This window comes from Erpetoichthys calabaricus, chromosome 8 (assembly GCF_900747795.2).
Source record: "Erpetoichthys calabaricus chromosome 8, fErpCal1.3, whole genome shotgun sequence".
Taxonomy (NCBI): Eukaryota; Metazoa; Chordata; class Cladistia; order Polypteriformes; family Polypteridae; genus Erpetoichthys; species Erpetoichthys calabaricus.
Genome location: NC_041401.2, coordinates 44,719,115 through 44,736,751, shown reverse-complemented (window position 1 = coordinate 44,736,751; position 17,637 = coordinate 44,719,115). Strand labels below are relative to the sequence as shown.

Here is a 17,637-nt window from a genome sequence, read left to right as displayed (position 1 = left end):
TACCAGTTTAAAGAAGTTGTCATTTTGCCAGTGTGAAATGTGCCAGCAGAAGTGGTAGGTCTTTTGGGCACATACTAGAGGTCAGGGTTTACCTAAGTTGTTTGAAGACTGAAACCTGCAAAAATGACTTTTCCTGCTTTTTATCTGTTACTTTGACGTATCTTCGTATTTTCTTTTAAGACAGTCTCATTGAAAAGTGAAGCAAAATGACACCTTTTATTGGTTAACTGAGTAAATTACAATATGCAAGCTTTCGAAGCAGCTCAGGCACCTTTTCATGTGTAATCAATGTAATCAATGATTGCACCTTGCCTAAAGAAGGGGTCTGAGCTGACTAGAAAGTTGGTATATCGTAATTTACTCAGTTACCCAATTAAAGGTGTCATTTTGCTTCAGTTCTCATTGCACCCATAAATGGCTAACACAGTACATCACTCTGCTACTACAGATAGTCTCATTGATATCTAGGATCACTGGAGAAGACTGATATGATCAAGATATGAACATATAACTGTACGGTGTGTGATACTATGGAGTTAAAGTTCATCCATCTACTTTCTAATCCAGTTCAGGGTCACAGAGAACCTAGCAGCTTTAGACACAAGGTTGGAATTAACTTGCTGAGTTATTTTAGAGTCAAAAAACCTAACATAGTTGTCTGTCACACGCTTGAAAAAAATGGAGTATACCTATACAAACATGGGAAGAACATGCAAACTGCACAGGGACAATCACCAGACCTGAGACTGGGATTTGTCATATGACAAATACTATAAACAATATTTTTTGATAATAAAAATTGATTGACTTTTGATTAGTAGTAAAAAAAATAATCCTACAAATGTGTTTAATATTACAGATGTAATAAACAATAATTGATAAAACAGCACCCAGTGTAAAACTACCTGAACCAGATTTCACGGAATAGAATGTGCTAATACCAGCTGGGATGCCCCATTCCCCGATGTAGATATCAGTGGTCTAAACAGGGGGCATCAAGTAGTCGTACCAGAGATAAACCAGTTTAAGTGAGAGAGACGTTGACAACATGGCACAAAAACAGACAGTTCTGTATTAAAAGCTAGGTGATATGAAATATGTCAAATTTTCAAAAAGCTGAAGAAAGTGAAAAAAAACACACAAGCAAGCTGATCAATTCACAATTCTTAAGAATATGAATAAATATAATTTTAAAAAAATTTTAAAATTCCAAACAGACAGAAACACAGAGACTCTAGTCCTTTTCACTTCTCCCTTGTCCAGGCTGTTCAAAGGGACTCCGAGGACTTTCAAGGACTTTTCAAGTCAAAAACAAAACTCACAACAATAATCCCAGTGCTTTTCCCTTCTCCCTTTTCCCATGTTATTCAAGGGTCCTAGGGACTTCTTCAAAAGAAAATAACTCAAATGAAACTGATGTCCCGGCTCACCACATTATCTCCACTTCTCATATACTCTAGTAGAAAATCCAAAAGTAACATGCACCCCCTGCTTCCTTTATTCAGACAGCTCAGGAGTATTATGGCGCATCATCCATGATGGACAGACTGAAATGCTGACAAAGAAGACAATATCTAACGTCCATCTTCTTTTTCTATATGTCCTCGAGATCCCGTCCTCCAATCCCAATGGATGCCTCACTCAACCCCTTCCAATTACCTACATGTGTCATCAAGTAGGTTGCTCTATGCACCAAAATCTGAAAGGAAACCTTCAAATCTATGGCCCACACTCAGAGCATATTTGTACAGCTACAGGCACAACTTTGATTAACCTCTGGTAAGTAATCTCATTTTTCTCTGTTGGGCCCTTTACTCACGTTGAAACTTCTTCACTAACTTTTATTCACTCCCTTGCACCTCTGTACCTGACTGGAAGCAACCTTATGCCCAGGCATGGATGGCTCGTGCAGCGGTCCACGAGTCCTCACTGCACTGCCTCGGATGTAAGCACTAGCACAGTATCCTTGCCATTTCCTTTTCCAGAGTTCTCATCGGCACCACTTTCCACTGCTCAAGGTAAGTGCCCCGTAACTATTTAAACAAAAATAAAATCTCTAAATAGTTACATACAGCATGAGTAAAAACCATCTCCATAGTGCGGCTCACCACACCAATACGTCCCAAGCCTGGTGTTATACAGCCAAGAGGGTCATAACTGTTATCTGTGAAAACGTCTAAATCTTTTTTGACCTGAGGAAAAGACATTCTTAATTAGCATTTCATACTTAAGACGGGTGAGACTACAGGCAATGATCATGGTCACCCATGGATTATTGTAGACTAGCAAACATTATACCCTGTTCCCACTGTTGAACAAAACATGGCTATCCATCTGTATAAAAAGTGTCAAAATTGCAATACTCTATTACAGCCATGTTAATCAACTGTACTGTATAGGAACATTTTTAATAACAACTAGATAGATGTTATGGAAACTAAAGTAGAATTGAAGGACTTTCTGACAATGTACTGGAGGTTATTAGTGATTTAGGCCACAGTATGTTTAATTGGTATTATTTAGAATATCACATTGATTTTATTAAATTCTTATGTGCAACTCTATATAATTATATACTCTGTCTCGCTCCCTCTATATGTGAAAAAAAATTAAAAGAGCACTTTTTAATCTGAGTGTGGCATCAAGTTAATGAAACTTCTGGGCTATTGATCTGGTCAGTTAAGTAGTAGAGGGGGTTGTTAATCAGTTTCAGCTGCTTTGGTGTTAATAAAATTAACAACTAAGGGGCAACAATGAGACAACCCCCAAAACAGGAATGGTTTAACAGGTGGTGGCCACTGACACATTTCCCTCCTCATCTTTTCTGACTGTTTTTTCACTAGTTTTGCACTTGGCTACGGTCAGTGTCACTGCTGGTAGCATGAGGCGATACCTGGACCCTACAGAGGTTGCACAGGTAGTTCAACTTCTCCAGGATAGCACATCAATACGTGCCATTGCCAAAAGGTTTGCTGCATCTCCCAGCACAGTCTCAAGGGCATGGAGGAGATTCCAGGAGACAGGCAGTTACTCTAGGAGTGCTGGACAGGGCCATAGTAGGTCCTTAACCTTTCAGCAAGACCAGTTTCTGCTCCTTTGGGCAAGGAGGAACAGGATGAGCACTGATAGAGCCCTACAAAATGACCTCCAGCAGGCCACTGGTGTGAATGTCTCTGACCAAACTATCAGAAACAGACTTCATGAGGGTGGCCTGAGGGCCTGATGTCCTACGAGTGGGCCCTGTGCTCACTGCCTGGCACCGTGGAGCTCGATTGGCATTTGAAATAGAATACCAGAATTGGCTGGTCCACCACTGATGTCCTGCGCTTTTCACAGATGAGAGCAGGTTCACCCTGAGCACAAGTGACAGACGTGAAAGGGTCTGGAGAAGCCTTGGAGAATGTTATGCTGCCAGTAACATCGTTCAGCATGACCGGTTTGGTGGTGGGTCAGTGATGGTCTGGGGAGGTATATCCATGGAGGGATGCACAGATTTCCACAGGCTAGACAACGACACCTTGACTGCAATTAGGTATTGGGATGAAATCCTTGGACCCATTGTCAGACTCTATGCTGGTGCAGTGGGTCCTGGGTTTCTCCTGGTGCACGACGATGCCCGGCCTCATGTGGTGAGATTATGCAGGCAGTTCCTGGAGGATGAAAGAATTGACACCATTGACTGGCCCCCACACTCGCCTGACCTAAATCCAACAGAACACCTCTGGGACATTATGTTTCATTCCATCTAACCCCACCTCAGACTCTCCAGGAGTAGAGTGATACCCTGGTCCAGATCTGGGAGGAGATCCCCCAGTACACCATCCATCGTCTCATTAGGAGCATGCCCCGACATTGTCAGGCATGCATACAAGCATGTGGGGGCCATACAAACTACTGAGTACAATTTTGAGATGCTGTAATGAAATTTCGGCAAAATGGACTAGCCTGCCGCATCATTTTTTCACTTTGATTTTCGGGGTGTCTTTGAATTCAGCCCTCTGTAGGTTGATAATTTTCATTTCCATCAAACGATGTGGCATCCTTTCATCCTAACACATTACCCAGTCCATGTCAGTATAGATATCCCATTTTTTATCCCATTGAGAAAGTGTTCCTTTAATTTTTTTTGAGAAGTTTATATATATATATATATATATATATATATATATATATATATATATATATATATATATATATATATATATATATATATATATATATATATATATATAATATATATATATATATATATATATGGCTCTGGTGATGGTAATTTACTGGTAGAAAGCTCCAAACAAAGTATGTAGCATTGAAGGTTTTCAAGAGAACATTTGCCTTCATAATCTTTAAATAGAAGTTTGAAATAAACTATGACTGCTCCTAGAGCTTACCTCCTGGCCAAACTAAGAAACCATGGCTATAGTAAGAGAGGTGACCAAGAACTTGATGGTCATTCTAGCTGAGCTCCAGAGAATCTGGGCGTAGATGAGAGAAACATCTAGAAGGACAACTACCCCTGCAAAGCTCCACCAATGTGGGCTTTATGACAGAGTGGCTTGACAGAAGCCTCTCCAAAGTAAAAGACACATGGAAGCCTACTTGGAGTTTGGAAAAAGGAACCTAAAGGAATCACAGACTGTGAGAAACACGATTCTCTAGTCTAATCAAGCCAAAATATGTGCAATTTCTGGAGGAAATGAGGTACTGTTCATCACCTGTGACATACCATTTCAATAGTAAAATATGGTGGAGGCAGCATTATGCGGTGGGCTTGGTTTTCAATGGCAGGAATTGGGAGACTAGACAGGGTTGAGGGGAAGCTAAATGGAGAACAGTACAGAGATATCCTTAACGAAAACCTGCTTCAGATCGCTCTGGACCTCAGGCTGGGCCAAAGGTTCACCTTCCAATGGACAGTGACCCTAAGCACAAAGCACAGACAAGACAGGAGTAGTCTATGCACAAATCTGGGAATGTCCTTAAGTTGAACATTGAATGTTGAACGTCTCTTAAAATATTTGTCCAGTGATAACATCCTTACTACCTGACAGAGCTTGAGAGAATCTGCAGCAAAGAACAGCAGAAAATCCGCAAATCGAGACATGGGAAGCATTGTTACATCAAAACAAGAAGACTTCTAACTGTAATCACTGCCAAAGTTGCTTCAATTAAATACTGAGTAAAGGATCTGAATACTTGCATCAAAGTGACATTTCATTTTATATTTTTAATAAATTTGGGGCGGCACGGTGGCGCAGTGGGTAGCGCTGCTGCCTCGCAGTTGGGAGACCTGGGGACCTGGGTTCGCTTCCCGGGTCCTCCCTGCATGGAGTTTGCATGTTCTCCCGTGTCTGCGTGGGTTTCCTCCGGGTGCTCCGGTTTCCTCCCACAGTCCAAAGACATGCAGGTTAGGTGGATTGGCGATTCTAAATTGGCCCTAGTGTGTGCTTGGTGTGTGGGTGTGTTTGTGTGTGTCCTGCGGTGGGTTGGCACCCTGCCCGGGGTTGTGTCCTGTGTTGGCTGGGATTGGCTCCAGCAGATCCCCGTGACCCTGTGTTCAGATTTAGCAGGTTAGAAAATGGATGGATGGATGGATTTTTAATAAATTTGCAAAAAATTTATATAAAAATCCTGTTTCTGCTTTGTTATTCTTTTGTCATTGAATGATGTTTGATGACAAAAAAAAAGAATTGGAATGATTTTATAACAAGATAGCAACATGACAAACTGTGAAGCAAAGGGGTCTGAATAGTGACTGAATCCACTGTGTATGTATACTGTATACATGAATTTATATTATATACTGTATATATATAGAGAGAGAAAAGAGACAGAGAGCCAGTGTATATAAGTATACAGAGTTAGACATAAGAATTTAAAGAACTTCTGAATAGTGTTCTGAGTTATGCTGAGTAAACAAGCTGTAGCTTAAGTCGCTGATATAAACCTCTTAGTAGGGTCAGTAGATATCTAATGGCCCATTTATAGGCGATGGATGAACCATTATGATATCTGTTTAATGGAGTGATATCAAACAGATCAGGATGATATAAGTATAAATCTTGGGAATTCATTCCTCCCCCCCCATGCCACCAGGCTGCACTGCCCTACATTTGCAACGCTTGAAGGGTTCACATTATAATTTTACTGGTTTCAAAAAGAATTATGCTTTTTTTCCAAGGAAACTTAGAGTAAAAAAGAAATAACAATACAAAATTCACGTGGCTTATTTTGGCCACCACACTTTTTTTGCACATTTGAATTATATTTAAAAAAAAAAGCAAAATGTAATTCTACATGGTTTTATATTGATTGATTTTTTAAATAGTAATAGCATAGCCTTCTTTCAGCTTGAAACCTTTATATTTTTCAATGACACTATTTTAATGCCTAATTCTTTAATTGTTAATTCCTATGCACATTCAATCTTTATTATTATGGTAGAAAGCCATTACATTTCACATTTTTTATCTGTTACACATTCTAAAAAAGAGCTGTGTCTCCAAATGCATGCCGAATTTTTGAAAATACAGAAAAAAGACACACTTCTCTTCTGCTATACACCTGCACTCCTACTATACGTATATTTCAACTTTGATATTCATATGTGTTCCCTTGGGTGATGGAACTGTTTTATCAGAGCTAAAGGAGAACAAACATTATATTAATGGAAAGAACAGATGTGAACTTGAACAAAATATAGCTGCTGAAGAAAAGCTATTTGCTGCTGCATTCATCAGGAGTAAAACCAAATGCATGTCCCACCGACAGAAACTCCTGCAGCTCTGTTCAGATGAATCAATCTTTTATAGCCTGCAACCAAGATCATATTCTAGCCCCTACTAAACTTTATGGTGCGAAACAGAATTACAAAAAAAGCCCTAGTAGATGACCATAGTAAGCCGTTCTCTTATAAAATATCATAAAATTGTGTCAGGCTGCTCCTGACTAAACTGTTTAATGTATGTTATTAAAGCTATACGTTTATTTTACTGTGACATTTCTCTATGTGAGACCCTTAAAAATTCTTTCAGTTTTAAATAACAAGACTGAAGTTTTCCTCACGTGCCATAAATGTGCAGTTTAGGTTGACTGGCAACTCTGTATTGGCCTGTGTTTGTGAGCGGTGCCCCATCCGCTGCCAGTGTAGGTTCCTGTCTCACCTTAAGATTTTATTATAATAACTGAATTCAAAAATTAATTTGTGAATCTACAGTAGGTCCAGCAATTGGACTTTGCCTTTATCTGCTTCAAATGTAAATACACCTTGGAAATAATGTGCCTTAGATGAGTCCTGCAGCAGTGCCGTACACTTACTGCCTCTCAAAATGAATTTTGCTTATGTTTTCAGCAAGGTGCTCTTTTAAGTTAATGCAATTTTTAGCAATGATACAAATGAAGGTCATAATTCATAACTAAAGCAATTCTCTTCGAGCCTCTTAACATCAGTACAGTAGGAGTTGTTATACTATGTGTTTTTTTTATTTAATGTCACCGTTCTCTGTGCCCACTGTTATGGATTCATTCATACAGGCAGACCAAGTATAGGTACACAGGGGCACAGCAGCAGCATTTAGAATTGCCGAGCCAAGCACAGGACTAGAGAGCCACAGACAACTGGAGAATTGAATAGTCAGCCTAAAGACAGACCAGTATATTTTTGTCTTCTGTCAATACACTATTTTCTTTCCTTGTTGGGAGAATGAGAACTGTATATAGGCATTGTGCTATTCCTGTATTTTTTGAAGGTGGGGCTGGAATCCTTCCTATCCTTGTTTGGAACCATAGAAACGCACCCTGCACATGGAATAACTCAATATAAGGATGGACACCTACGGCCAACACTTTGAAGCTTCCGAGCGGAAGAGTATGTCTTCTGTCCGAGGCCGAGCAGAAGATTATGTCTTCTGTCCGGCTAAAATCCTTTCAGCGTGGCAACGAAAAATGACGGACTGCACAGATCAAGAGTCCCATGGCTTGATATGTCTGTCATAAGCTTCCCGTTTGTAATGCCACATGAAACTGACAGTAAAGAGCTAGAATTTTCGTAACTTGTCGTGTAAGCTTGTAACCGTCATTTTGCATGCTGGGTGGGATAATACTTTTTTATGTAAATTCAGGTTATTAAAACGGCGCAATTGAAAAGAACACATTTCCAGAGAGCTAATGCCTCTTACGGAAACAGGAGTTCAATGTGTTTTTTTCAAAAATGTGAAATGCTGCATATTTACCACAGGAAGACACATCAAACTGCAATGTTTGGTGCAATACTGTGTTTACTTCACAGATAAAATGAGTACACGGAAACTCAAACACCCCCACCCCTTACCTAGCAATTGCCTTATCCTAGTGAAGAATAAGCAAACTTCCAGTGATTTCTCTTTTCCTCACTAGAATCTTTATTTCAATACTAAATGACAGGAATATGCATGTGGAATTAATCCATGAAAACACTTTCAAACACTAGGAAATAAATGATTTTGTCTTGTGTGAATGGCTCTCATGGCGCTGAGAGCAAAACACAATGTATTTCACAGATTGTTCTGCAAGGTGAAATGCTACAGTGTGCTTCATTGAGAATTCAGTTTCACACAAATCATTTCTATCTTCTGCACTGGCCACAGTGACTGGAAACATACAAAAAATATGCAGTGAAGCGTACGTATCTGCGTAAAGTCTCTAAAGATTCATTCTGTGTGTGGTATAAAGAAATCCAAGAAGAGTCCGTTTTCTTTAAAAGTCTTTGAGTGTTAACTGAATCAAAATGGTCACTTCTTGGATTTCTTAATACACACCCACATACAGAATGAATCTGAGTTAACACTCAAAGACTTTTGTCAGATCTTCAGATATTGTTACTGATATTACCATTAAAAAAGCAATGAATCTGTGCACAAACTGTCCTGGGCCCCTTCCAGCCCAGGGCACAGGACAAACATTCCAACCTCCCAGTTGGTCACCCTGGTGCACATGCACACCTACCTGTACATTCACTTTTTGAAATAGCTAACTACCCATCGATTCAAATTTTAGGGATGTACAGGGTGAACCAAAAAGGAATACCACATTTCAAACGTTTATTCTACAAAAACAAGATAAAATAAATCTCATTACGACACAAGAAAGGGTATGCAAAATAGATTTTTTTCACTGTGTTTTAAAAATGATGTCTTTAAGGTGGTGCCCATTATTAGTGATACACTCTTTGAATGCTTGCATGACTCATTCGGCCATTTCAAGGGGAATATCAATGATTTTGTGGTGAATAGCATCCTTGAGGGCTTCAAGCTTTTGAGGTTGGTGTGTGTATACCTTTGACTTGAGATAGCCCCACAAGAAGAAATTGCACTGAGTGAGATCAGATGAATGTGAAGCCCACCCAACATCGCCATGCAGGAAGATCAGCTTCCCTGGAAACATCTCCCACAAAACTTGTATGGACCTCTGCGCCGTATGAGCTGTTGCTTCATCCTGTTCAAACCAGGCAACCACCACATCCATTTCTTCCAAATGAAAAAAGTTCTCTAGCATTTCAATATAACGTTCTAAAATGAAGGTGAGCATTGCTTCTCCTTCCTCAAAAAAGTAAGGGCCTACAATGCCAAATTCTGCAATGGCACATCAAACTATAACATGCTCATTGTACAGGAGTCTCTGATGAAGTTCACGAGGTTTTATTTTAGCCCAATAGTGAAAGTTTTGCTTATTTATGCAACCATTCAAAGGGAAATATGATTTGTCACTGCACATGATGATGGCATTTCAATGAACGTTTTGCAGAATGTTCACACACAACTCTCTATGGATTTCCCAGTCTCTCTCAGTGAGTTCCTGAACTACCATCATTTTGTGTGGATGGAAAATAAGGTCCTCATGCAAAATCTTCCTCAAAGCACGTGCTGGAAATGCCTAAGGCAGAAGCAGGTTACTGCACTGAACGTCTAGGAGACTGCAAAATTGATGCCCTTACAGCTTGGATGTCTTCAAACATTCGTACAGTCCGAGAACAGCCTGGAGATTTTCTGTTCAATGTTGTACCCGTCTGCCTAAATTTAGCCACCCACTGAAGAACTGTTTTCTGATTTGGGACGTCATCGTTAGGAGGGATGCTGAAGTGTGTTTGGAAGGTGCGTTGCTTAGTGATGATGGATTTGTTGTTTTTGAAGAACGCTTCAATAGAGAAAGCATGGTACGCACCAGACCAAGGCATGTTGCCAACTGAAAACTACAAGGGATCACCTATTAAAGGACCCCCACCTCAACCCACCTCTATTTCGTGCAATGGACCTTGAGAAATGTGGTACTTCATTTTGGCTCACCATGTAGAAGAAATAACCTGGAGGAAACCTATGTGGACAAAAGGAGTCCACACTTAACTAATCTGGTAACTGAACCCAAGAGTCCAGAGCTGTTTAGTAATCAATGCTAAACTTTGTGCCATTCAATTTGAAGTAACAATCTGTTACTTCTTTAATGCAGGTCTCCTTAATAAATGTGATTTGGTAAGGTGTGATTAAAAGCATAATGCAAAAATAGTCAAAACTCAATTCCATATTAAACTGTAGCAATAATTTAGCAATAATTTAAAAAAATGATTCAGCAAAAACTGTATATTGTACCTGATGCAGAATTCATAACAAATATATATGAATTAAAAGAAAGCACATTACAATTCACATAAAAGGGCTTAGAATTAAAAAAAAAAAAGGTTATACCCAGAGGCCTGTAAGCTAACATTAACGTTTAAAATAATGAAAGTCAAAAGGAAATCTCACATACCTTCAATATCCTTGCACACTACTTTCTGCTTTTGGATCCCCTGTCCACATGTATCTTTATTCGGCTCACAGGGATGTTTCTCTGTCACATGCCATTGATAACAGATTGGGTCCTCACAGGGAATAAATTCTACTAGATGTGGGCAGCTGTCTGAGATACCAATGGGCTCCTGAATCACTTGTCGCCTTCGAAATCTGAAGCCTAAAAAAAAAATTGTGTTCTATTTAATACCATGAGTCAAAAACAGAAATAAATGTTACACTTTAGACACTGAAAAATGTGCCAAAGAAATAAACACATGTATTCTATTAGCACAGAGACCATATAAAACAAAGTACAGGGCAAAATAATAAAAAAAGAAGAAAAAATGGCTTTGTTGTCTTGACTGGCTGCAGTTTTGAGATTTGCCTTTTATCAATTAACATGATTTTCCTATCTTAAAAAATATATCTTTCTGGCTTCAGTATTTCATCACACATATTTTTTTATCAGTGAACGTGTTCAAGAATATCAACATTAATAAAAAGAAAGGTGTCTATGTGCCTATATAATTCCTATGTCTCTGTCATTCCAAATGATGACACATCACAGGCAGTTTTAGCAATGAAGTGCATTGCATTTGTCATTCCAGCGGGTGGTGCATCACAAACATTAACATTGCTTTTATGAATCCCATACCAGTAGCATATAACAGAAACAGATTCATTGCATGGTGCACTGCAAACGTTAATGCCGAGGTCTACATTAATTACTTTGATTTCTACCCATCTTCAATGGATACCACAACTAATTTGCAATAAATCTGCATTCGCTGGCCCTTCACCTAAAGAGCTCATTTTTATGAAAAGGTGCCACTGTCTTATCTTAAACACCATAACACAATCCATTGATTTCATCAGATAGCACCATCTTCATGCTGCATTTTTCAAAGCAGGTAGGATCGTAGAATTAATTTTCAGACTACCTGTCGAATGTCTCCCAGCAGTTTACCAGTTAAAGGTCCTACTTGCTTATGGTCTTCTTCAATGTACTCAGTGGGAAATGAGCAAAGAATCACAACAAGAGAAGGTTCTTGGCCTTCTATATGTTATGTAAGATGCAATTGCACAATTTAGCTGGGCCAGACACCTACCCTCTCCATCTATCTTTAAATTTCCAGCCACCCAGTTTGAATAGTCTGCTGGCAAACAAAAGAGAGCAACTGCTAGATGTTATTAGCAACAGACCAAGAGATGTGTGTAGTGTTTAAGACAGAAACTAAAACAAGGCTTCCTTAATAATCAGTGGGTTGCTTATCAAAATCCAGAGTGCTGAACAATTACAATAGTCAAAGAAATTGCCAGGAGTCATTAATATGAGCACAATAGTTCAACTGGAGCCTGAGAGTCGAATAGTGATGTGAATAGCTGTAAGTCGTTACCAGAAAATCAGAACATAAAGCACCTTTGGTTGTTTACAGTTCCAATCCATAATCTTGGACAAAGGACTAATGGTGCTGTGCAGGAATTTATAAACAAGTCTTAGTAAAGCAAGTCATGGTGCTTCCTGGGAGATGGTCCTTAGCAACCGTGCAATGCATCCTAGCAACCCATTAACTACTTTCTGAAACTCTAAAATGATGGTGTGATTCACTTGAGAAAAAATGAAAAAAAAACCTTTCTCAAACAAAGATGTTTAACATTTCAAAAGCAAAAATGATCACTTTCATTTTCATGTCTTCTTTTATTTAAGTCCCAGGAAAAATTAATCTAAGGCAGCGTTTCCCAATCTGTGGGTCATGGTGACATTGTAGGTGGGCCAAAGCCGACCCTGGAAGAAGTCCAGCCTGCCCCAGCGCTCTGACAATCACGCTTGATTCACAGCAGCAGCATCGTAGGTGGATTGTGGATGATTCTGCATGACCTCTCCGTCCCCTGTTCTGATGATCATGTTTAATTCACCAAGGAGGAAAAGCATTGACCATTGCACTTGATTCATGTAATACTCTTGTGATCACATGGGACCTTACCCCCCATTTTCACAATTGTTTTCAATTCATCAAAGAGGATAACCATTGATGATTGCACTTGATTCCTCTTTCCCACTGATGCTTTGGTGAGTGTGCAGGAACCTCTACAACTTTGACGACCGCATTTGATTCTCCAAGGAGGACCACCCCACTCTCCCTGCTGAGATGATCATGCTAAATTCTCACCCTGTTGTGTCGTGAATACGCTTGCGTTGGAAAAACTGGGTCGTGACACCACAAAGATTGGGAAACACTGATCTAAAGCAAAGAAAACATTACTAATGAGAGCCCAGTGGATTTCCAATTTTTAATTCGGTAGCATATTGTATAGGTGACTGCAATGAGTTTTCAAATAAATACAGAAATAGGCCTTAACTAGATACAAAACAAAGCAAACCAATTTATTATTTTTTATGAATTTATGTACTATTAAATCAATGTGGATGAAAAAGACATTTTGGACATTTATTAGACTCTGAGTCCCAGAAACGTCAGTGCTGAACATGGCAGATGAATCAATGGAAAATACTAAAAGCTGGTAGAAAAATAGGTTCAGATTCGAGCCCCATGCACTTTGTGAAATTTCTTCCCACGATTTTTGAGGTAATTCAGTATCTTCCAACATGTTGAGGATGTGCATGTCTGGTTAATTGGAGAGCCTAAACTGGCCTGGTATAAGTGAGTGTGACTTTATCCCTGATTGTTCCATATGATCAAATTACTTGATTTCTACATTTTTCTCAGTGCTGTATTAGTTGGCTTCAGACAGGCTCTGTCTCTTTCTTTGGACTAAGTGGTTTAATAAAATGGATGGACAAATGGATGGATGAATGGTTGGTAAGATGGAATCTTTAAATTAGCCCAATGTGGGTAAGTGCATGACTGCTGCTCTGCATTAGCATCTGATCAATAGTTGCTTTGTTTTTTACAATTCACTGTTGTCAGGACCCTGAAACTGAATAGAATGGGATAGTCAGTGTTGTGATGTGAGATTTTACATATAACTTGATAAATATTTTGTATGTCTTTATTTGTAATTTAGGCAAATCAATGTAATTTAGTGTTTACCCTACCCCCCCTTTATGACTGAGTCTCTTTGAATTTTTGTTTCTTTGCTAAAGTCTTTCAACCCCCGCAAGAAACCCAGGTTACGTTAACATATGGTTTGGGAGCAGGTGTTAAGATGTTCTGTTTCTCCCATTGGTCCGAAGTATGGCTGTTTGGAATTGGCTTGGATCAGAAGCTTTTAAGTACTATGATGCCCTATTGGCTCTAGGGGTTGGGCAGAACATCTATAAAATTACTTGCTTAACCTCACAATCTCTCTCTCTTACCAACCAGCATATGATGAAGTCTCTCTCTTACTAACCAACAACTGATGAAGACCATCACACCGTGAACTGAAAGGACAACACAATGGAGACCACAGTTTAGCAGCCATATTGGAACAGGCATGCGGCCTGTTCTGAAGAAAGCTGAGCACCAATGATGCCTTAACTAGAGACATTTTAAATAACTAACAAGTCTGTGTACCGCCTGAAACTACACATCATCATTTAATCAGGTTGTATGGTTGTCAATATTCAAATGTACTTTGCATATTGTTATTATTTATGATTATTATCAATAATAGATTATTTTATGTGTAACTTAATTCCTGCTTGTCTTTTTACTACATCTAATTGCCTATAGATATAGAAGGGAAGGTGGGGATAAGTTATATACAATAATACCTTATAAACAGTGGTAAATCTGTGAGATTAGGCATTCTGACAAAGGCTACATATTAATAATACAATAGGGGAAAGTAGAGCAATATATTACTCTACCAAGACAAAACAGTCAGTATGGAAGGAAACCATTAGAGACACAGCACAGCTCCAGGCTGTCATTTTCCAAAATGTACAGAATATCGCTGGAAACATTCTGTTCATCTTTCATAAGTAAGTAGATTGTGGTATGCAAATCATGGTAATAAGCACACCTCTCTTTTTAGTAGACTGAAGTTAACCATCACTGGTTTTACAGTAAATGGAAATGAAGCCTTGGAAAGTTTTAGTGGAGGAGATTATTAGGTGGCTGAGAAATCAATACAAATAAAATGAAAAAACATGGGTTCAGTGGCAGGAGGTTTGATTTCTGATTGAAGCTGGAAATGGTCCTTTAGAATAACAAGCAATTTGAAGAGCTCTCTGAGTGAATACTATTCAGCTTGTATTTGCATAAAGTATAACTGGCGGCAACTTGTTAAACATTTAAATTAATAATCTTGTTTAACTACAAATAAAGTGATAAGCTGAAATCTCATTATAGTTGTTGTTTAGAAATTAAGGAATCATTTCTTAATGATTGAAATTTACTGCTCTAACTTAAAATATTGTGGTATAAGTGTAGGTATTGTGAGTTTTCCTAAACTACAACGTTATAGTATATAAAGAGTATTCACTTTTCAAGCATCAAACAACTTGATTCCGCAACATTGACTTCTTCTTATAAAAAATAATAAAGTTAATAGAAATATAATTGCTAAGATGCTCTGTTTGTTCATTCCATAGCCTTCATTAGCTACAGTATATTGCACTTGAACATTGAAGCAAACTTTAGTTGCTAACAGAATTATTGTATGAATAATGATGATATAATTTTTTATGCTGGAATGGTTATTGATTTACCCATTTATACTGCTATATTTGGCTCAGACTCCTGTTGGGTTTAATTAGCTACTATAAAGCAAAATACAGGTTTACGCATGTATGTTTAATTATGATGAGTGACAGCAGTTATTGAAAAACTGCTGGACTGCATTATTGAATGTGAAAGAGCAACCATGTTGCTATACGCTGAATTACATTCACAGACTTTGCACACACAATATTTGGCATTATTTCAAAAGTGGAGAGAAAACATTAAATCGCTTATTTTCAATTATTTATTAAAAATTGGAGTGTGGTAACAAAACATAAATCTTCAAGAATTAAGTTAATTTTGCAATAGCAAAAATTAATAGCAAAATATTGTTAGGCATAGTGGATAGATAGATAGATAGATAGATAGATAGATAGATAGATAGATAGATAGATAGATAGATAGATAGATAGATAGATAGATAGATAGATAGATAGTCCATATATATTAAAAACTGTCAGATATCAACAAAACTACCAGCAAGTGTAAAAAAAAGTAAACACACAAATAAATGTGTCCACAATCTATTTAAAAGTAGCATGTTAAAATGGCAGAAATAATGTATATTATAAAGTCGTAGGGTAGATGGTAGAAGTAATGACTCTGGCAGAATTCGCCTTGTGCTCAAGGTGCTCCACAGGTTGAACAGAATGACATATAGATGTGTAACACATTGTTCATGATAGGCAGCAACATAGCCACATTCTTTTGTCTTTCTCTCAGTTCAAAACTCCAGAGCTTTCAGACTAATCTCCACAAAAGAACCCGGCTTCCAGATTAACATATTAAGTTTGTTTTTGTTGTGAACGTCACTATTATTATAATTATGTTCTGGTCCTCCATTAGTCTTACTTACGTTTTCTAACGTTGGAGATGGTACCTTTTCTATAAATTATTTTTGGGCTGTGGTTCTGTGACAATTTCAACATTAGAACATTAGAGCATTTACTATCTCTAAGGAAAAATGCTTCAAATTTTCCATTATGTACCTTATTTATCACCTCACTATTTTGTTTAACGACTATTTCGTGAATCAGTTGTCAAGATGCTAGCCCCAGTTGCTGGAGATGTGTTTTTAGCAACGTGATGTCATGTGTGACAACATTCGCACAATGCATTATATACTTGCACAATGCATCTTTCATTATTCAAGTTTTGGTTAAAAAAAAAAAATTCAACGTATCATACCACTTGGTTTTAATTTTCCAGTTTAGGTTTTATTGCATGTTTTTTTCTTCTACAAGTTTGCTTAACGATTTTAGTTTTATTTTCAATCTCTCTGTCTTCCCAGTAACAACTTTAAATTTGGTCTTCGACTTATTTTCATTTCCCTCTCCCAATCTTCTCTTCATTTCATGATACCCTTGTTATTTATCACTTCTTAAAATAGCGCTGTTACAGCCTCAGAAGTTTTCCAAACACACCAAAGGACTTATGTCTCTTAAGGAAATGTAGTCAACTCTGAACCCCCTTTTTAATACAGCTTCTATGGTTGCTGCCCAATCATATTCTGTGTATAAGGGATTTTCTTCAGATACTTTACACAAAGAAGACATGTCTGGTACTTGAATTGATGACTTACACTGGTTTCATACAAATAAGTTTGCTTGTGTTTACAATTTACACACTTTGTGAAATGATGGATGGTTTTCAGTGGCGGTTTGTAATGCAGGGTGCTGGGCTCTGCCTCTTCCAAATATTTTAAAAACTCTGCTTAAATTAATTAGGTAATGTGAAAAAATCATGAAATGAATTTGTTTATTTGCACAACGTGTCTGGTGTCAGCGCATGTGAACATCCGACTTGTATTTGTTTAAATTCTGTCTGAATACTTATAATTCCTGAGTGAACAGCAATGGCCAGATGAAAGTGTATGTAAGTTCTTGTTCTTTTGGCAAGCAGGATACCTGAGGCTGACCTTTAATTAGTTAGTTTCAGGTTTTTCAGATTTTCAGACATCGCTCTCTGCACTCTGGACATTCCCACATTTTTGGCCAGAGAATTAGTATAGTATTGCTTTAGGTTTTTTTAATCTAATGTGATTGGACAATGATCCATGCACTATTTCATGTTAACATCAATGGTTCACATTTCACACCCACCATTAATGTAACTATAGATGAGTGAGCGCGACTTTAGGGTTATGACAACTTCAAGTGGAACTT

The 17,637-nt window shown here is 38.1% G+C and overlaps 1 protein-coding gene across 1 annotated transcript in view; it reads right to left on the bottom strand.

Moving 5' to 3' along the window:
• The window catches only part of thsd7ba (thrombospondin, type I, domain containing 7Ba), a 1,117,993-nt gene that overhangs the window by 543,773 nt on the left and 556,583 nt on the right, over nt 1-17,637 (bottom strand). Inside the window, exon 8 of the mRNA XM_051931000.1 lies at nt 10,780-10,980. Within this exon, the coding sequence (XP_051786960.1) occupies nt 10,780-10,980 (201 nt within the window). The remainder of the gene's footprint in view (nt 1-10,779; nt 10,981-17,637) is intronic.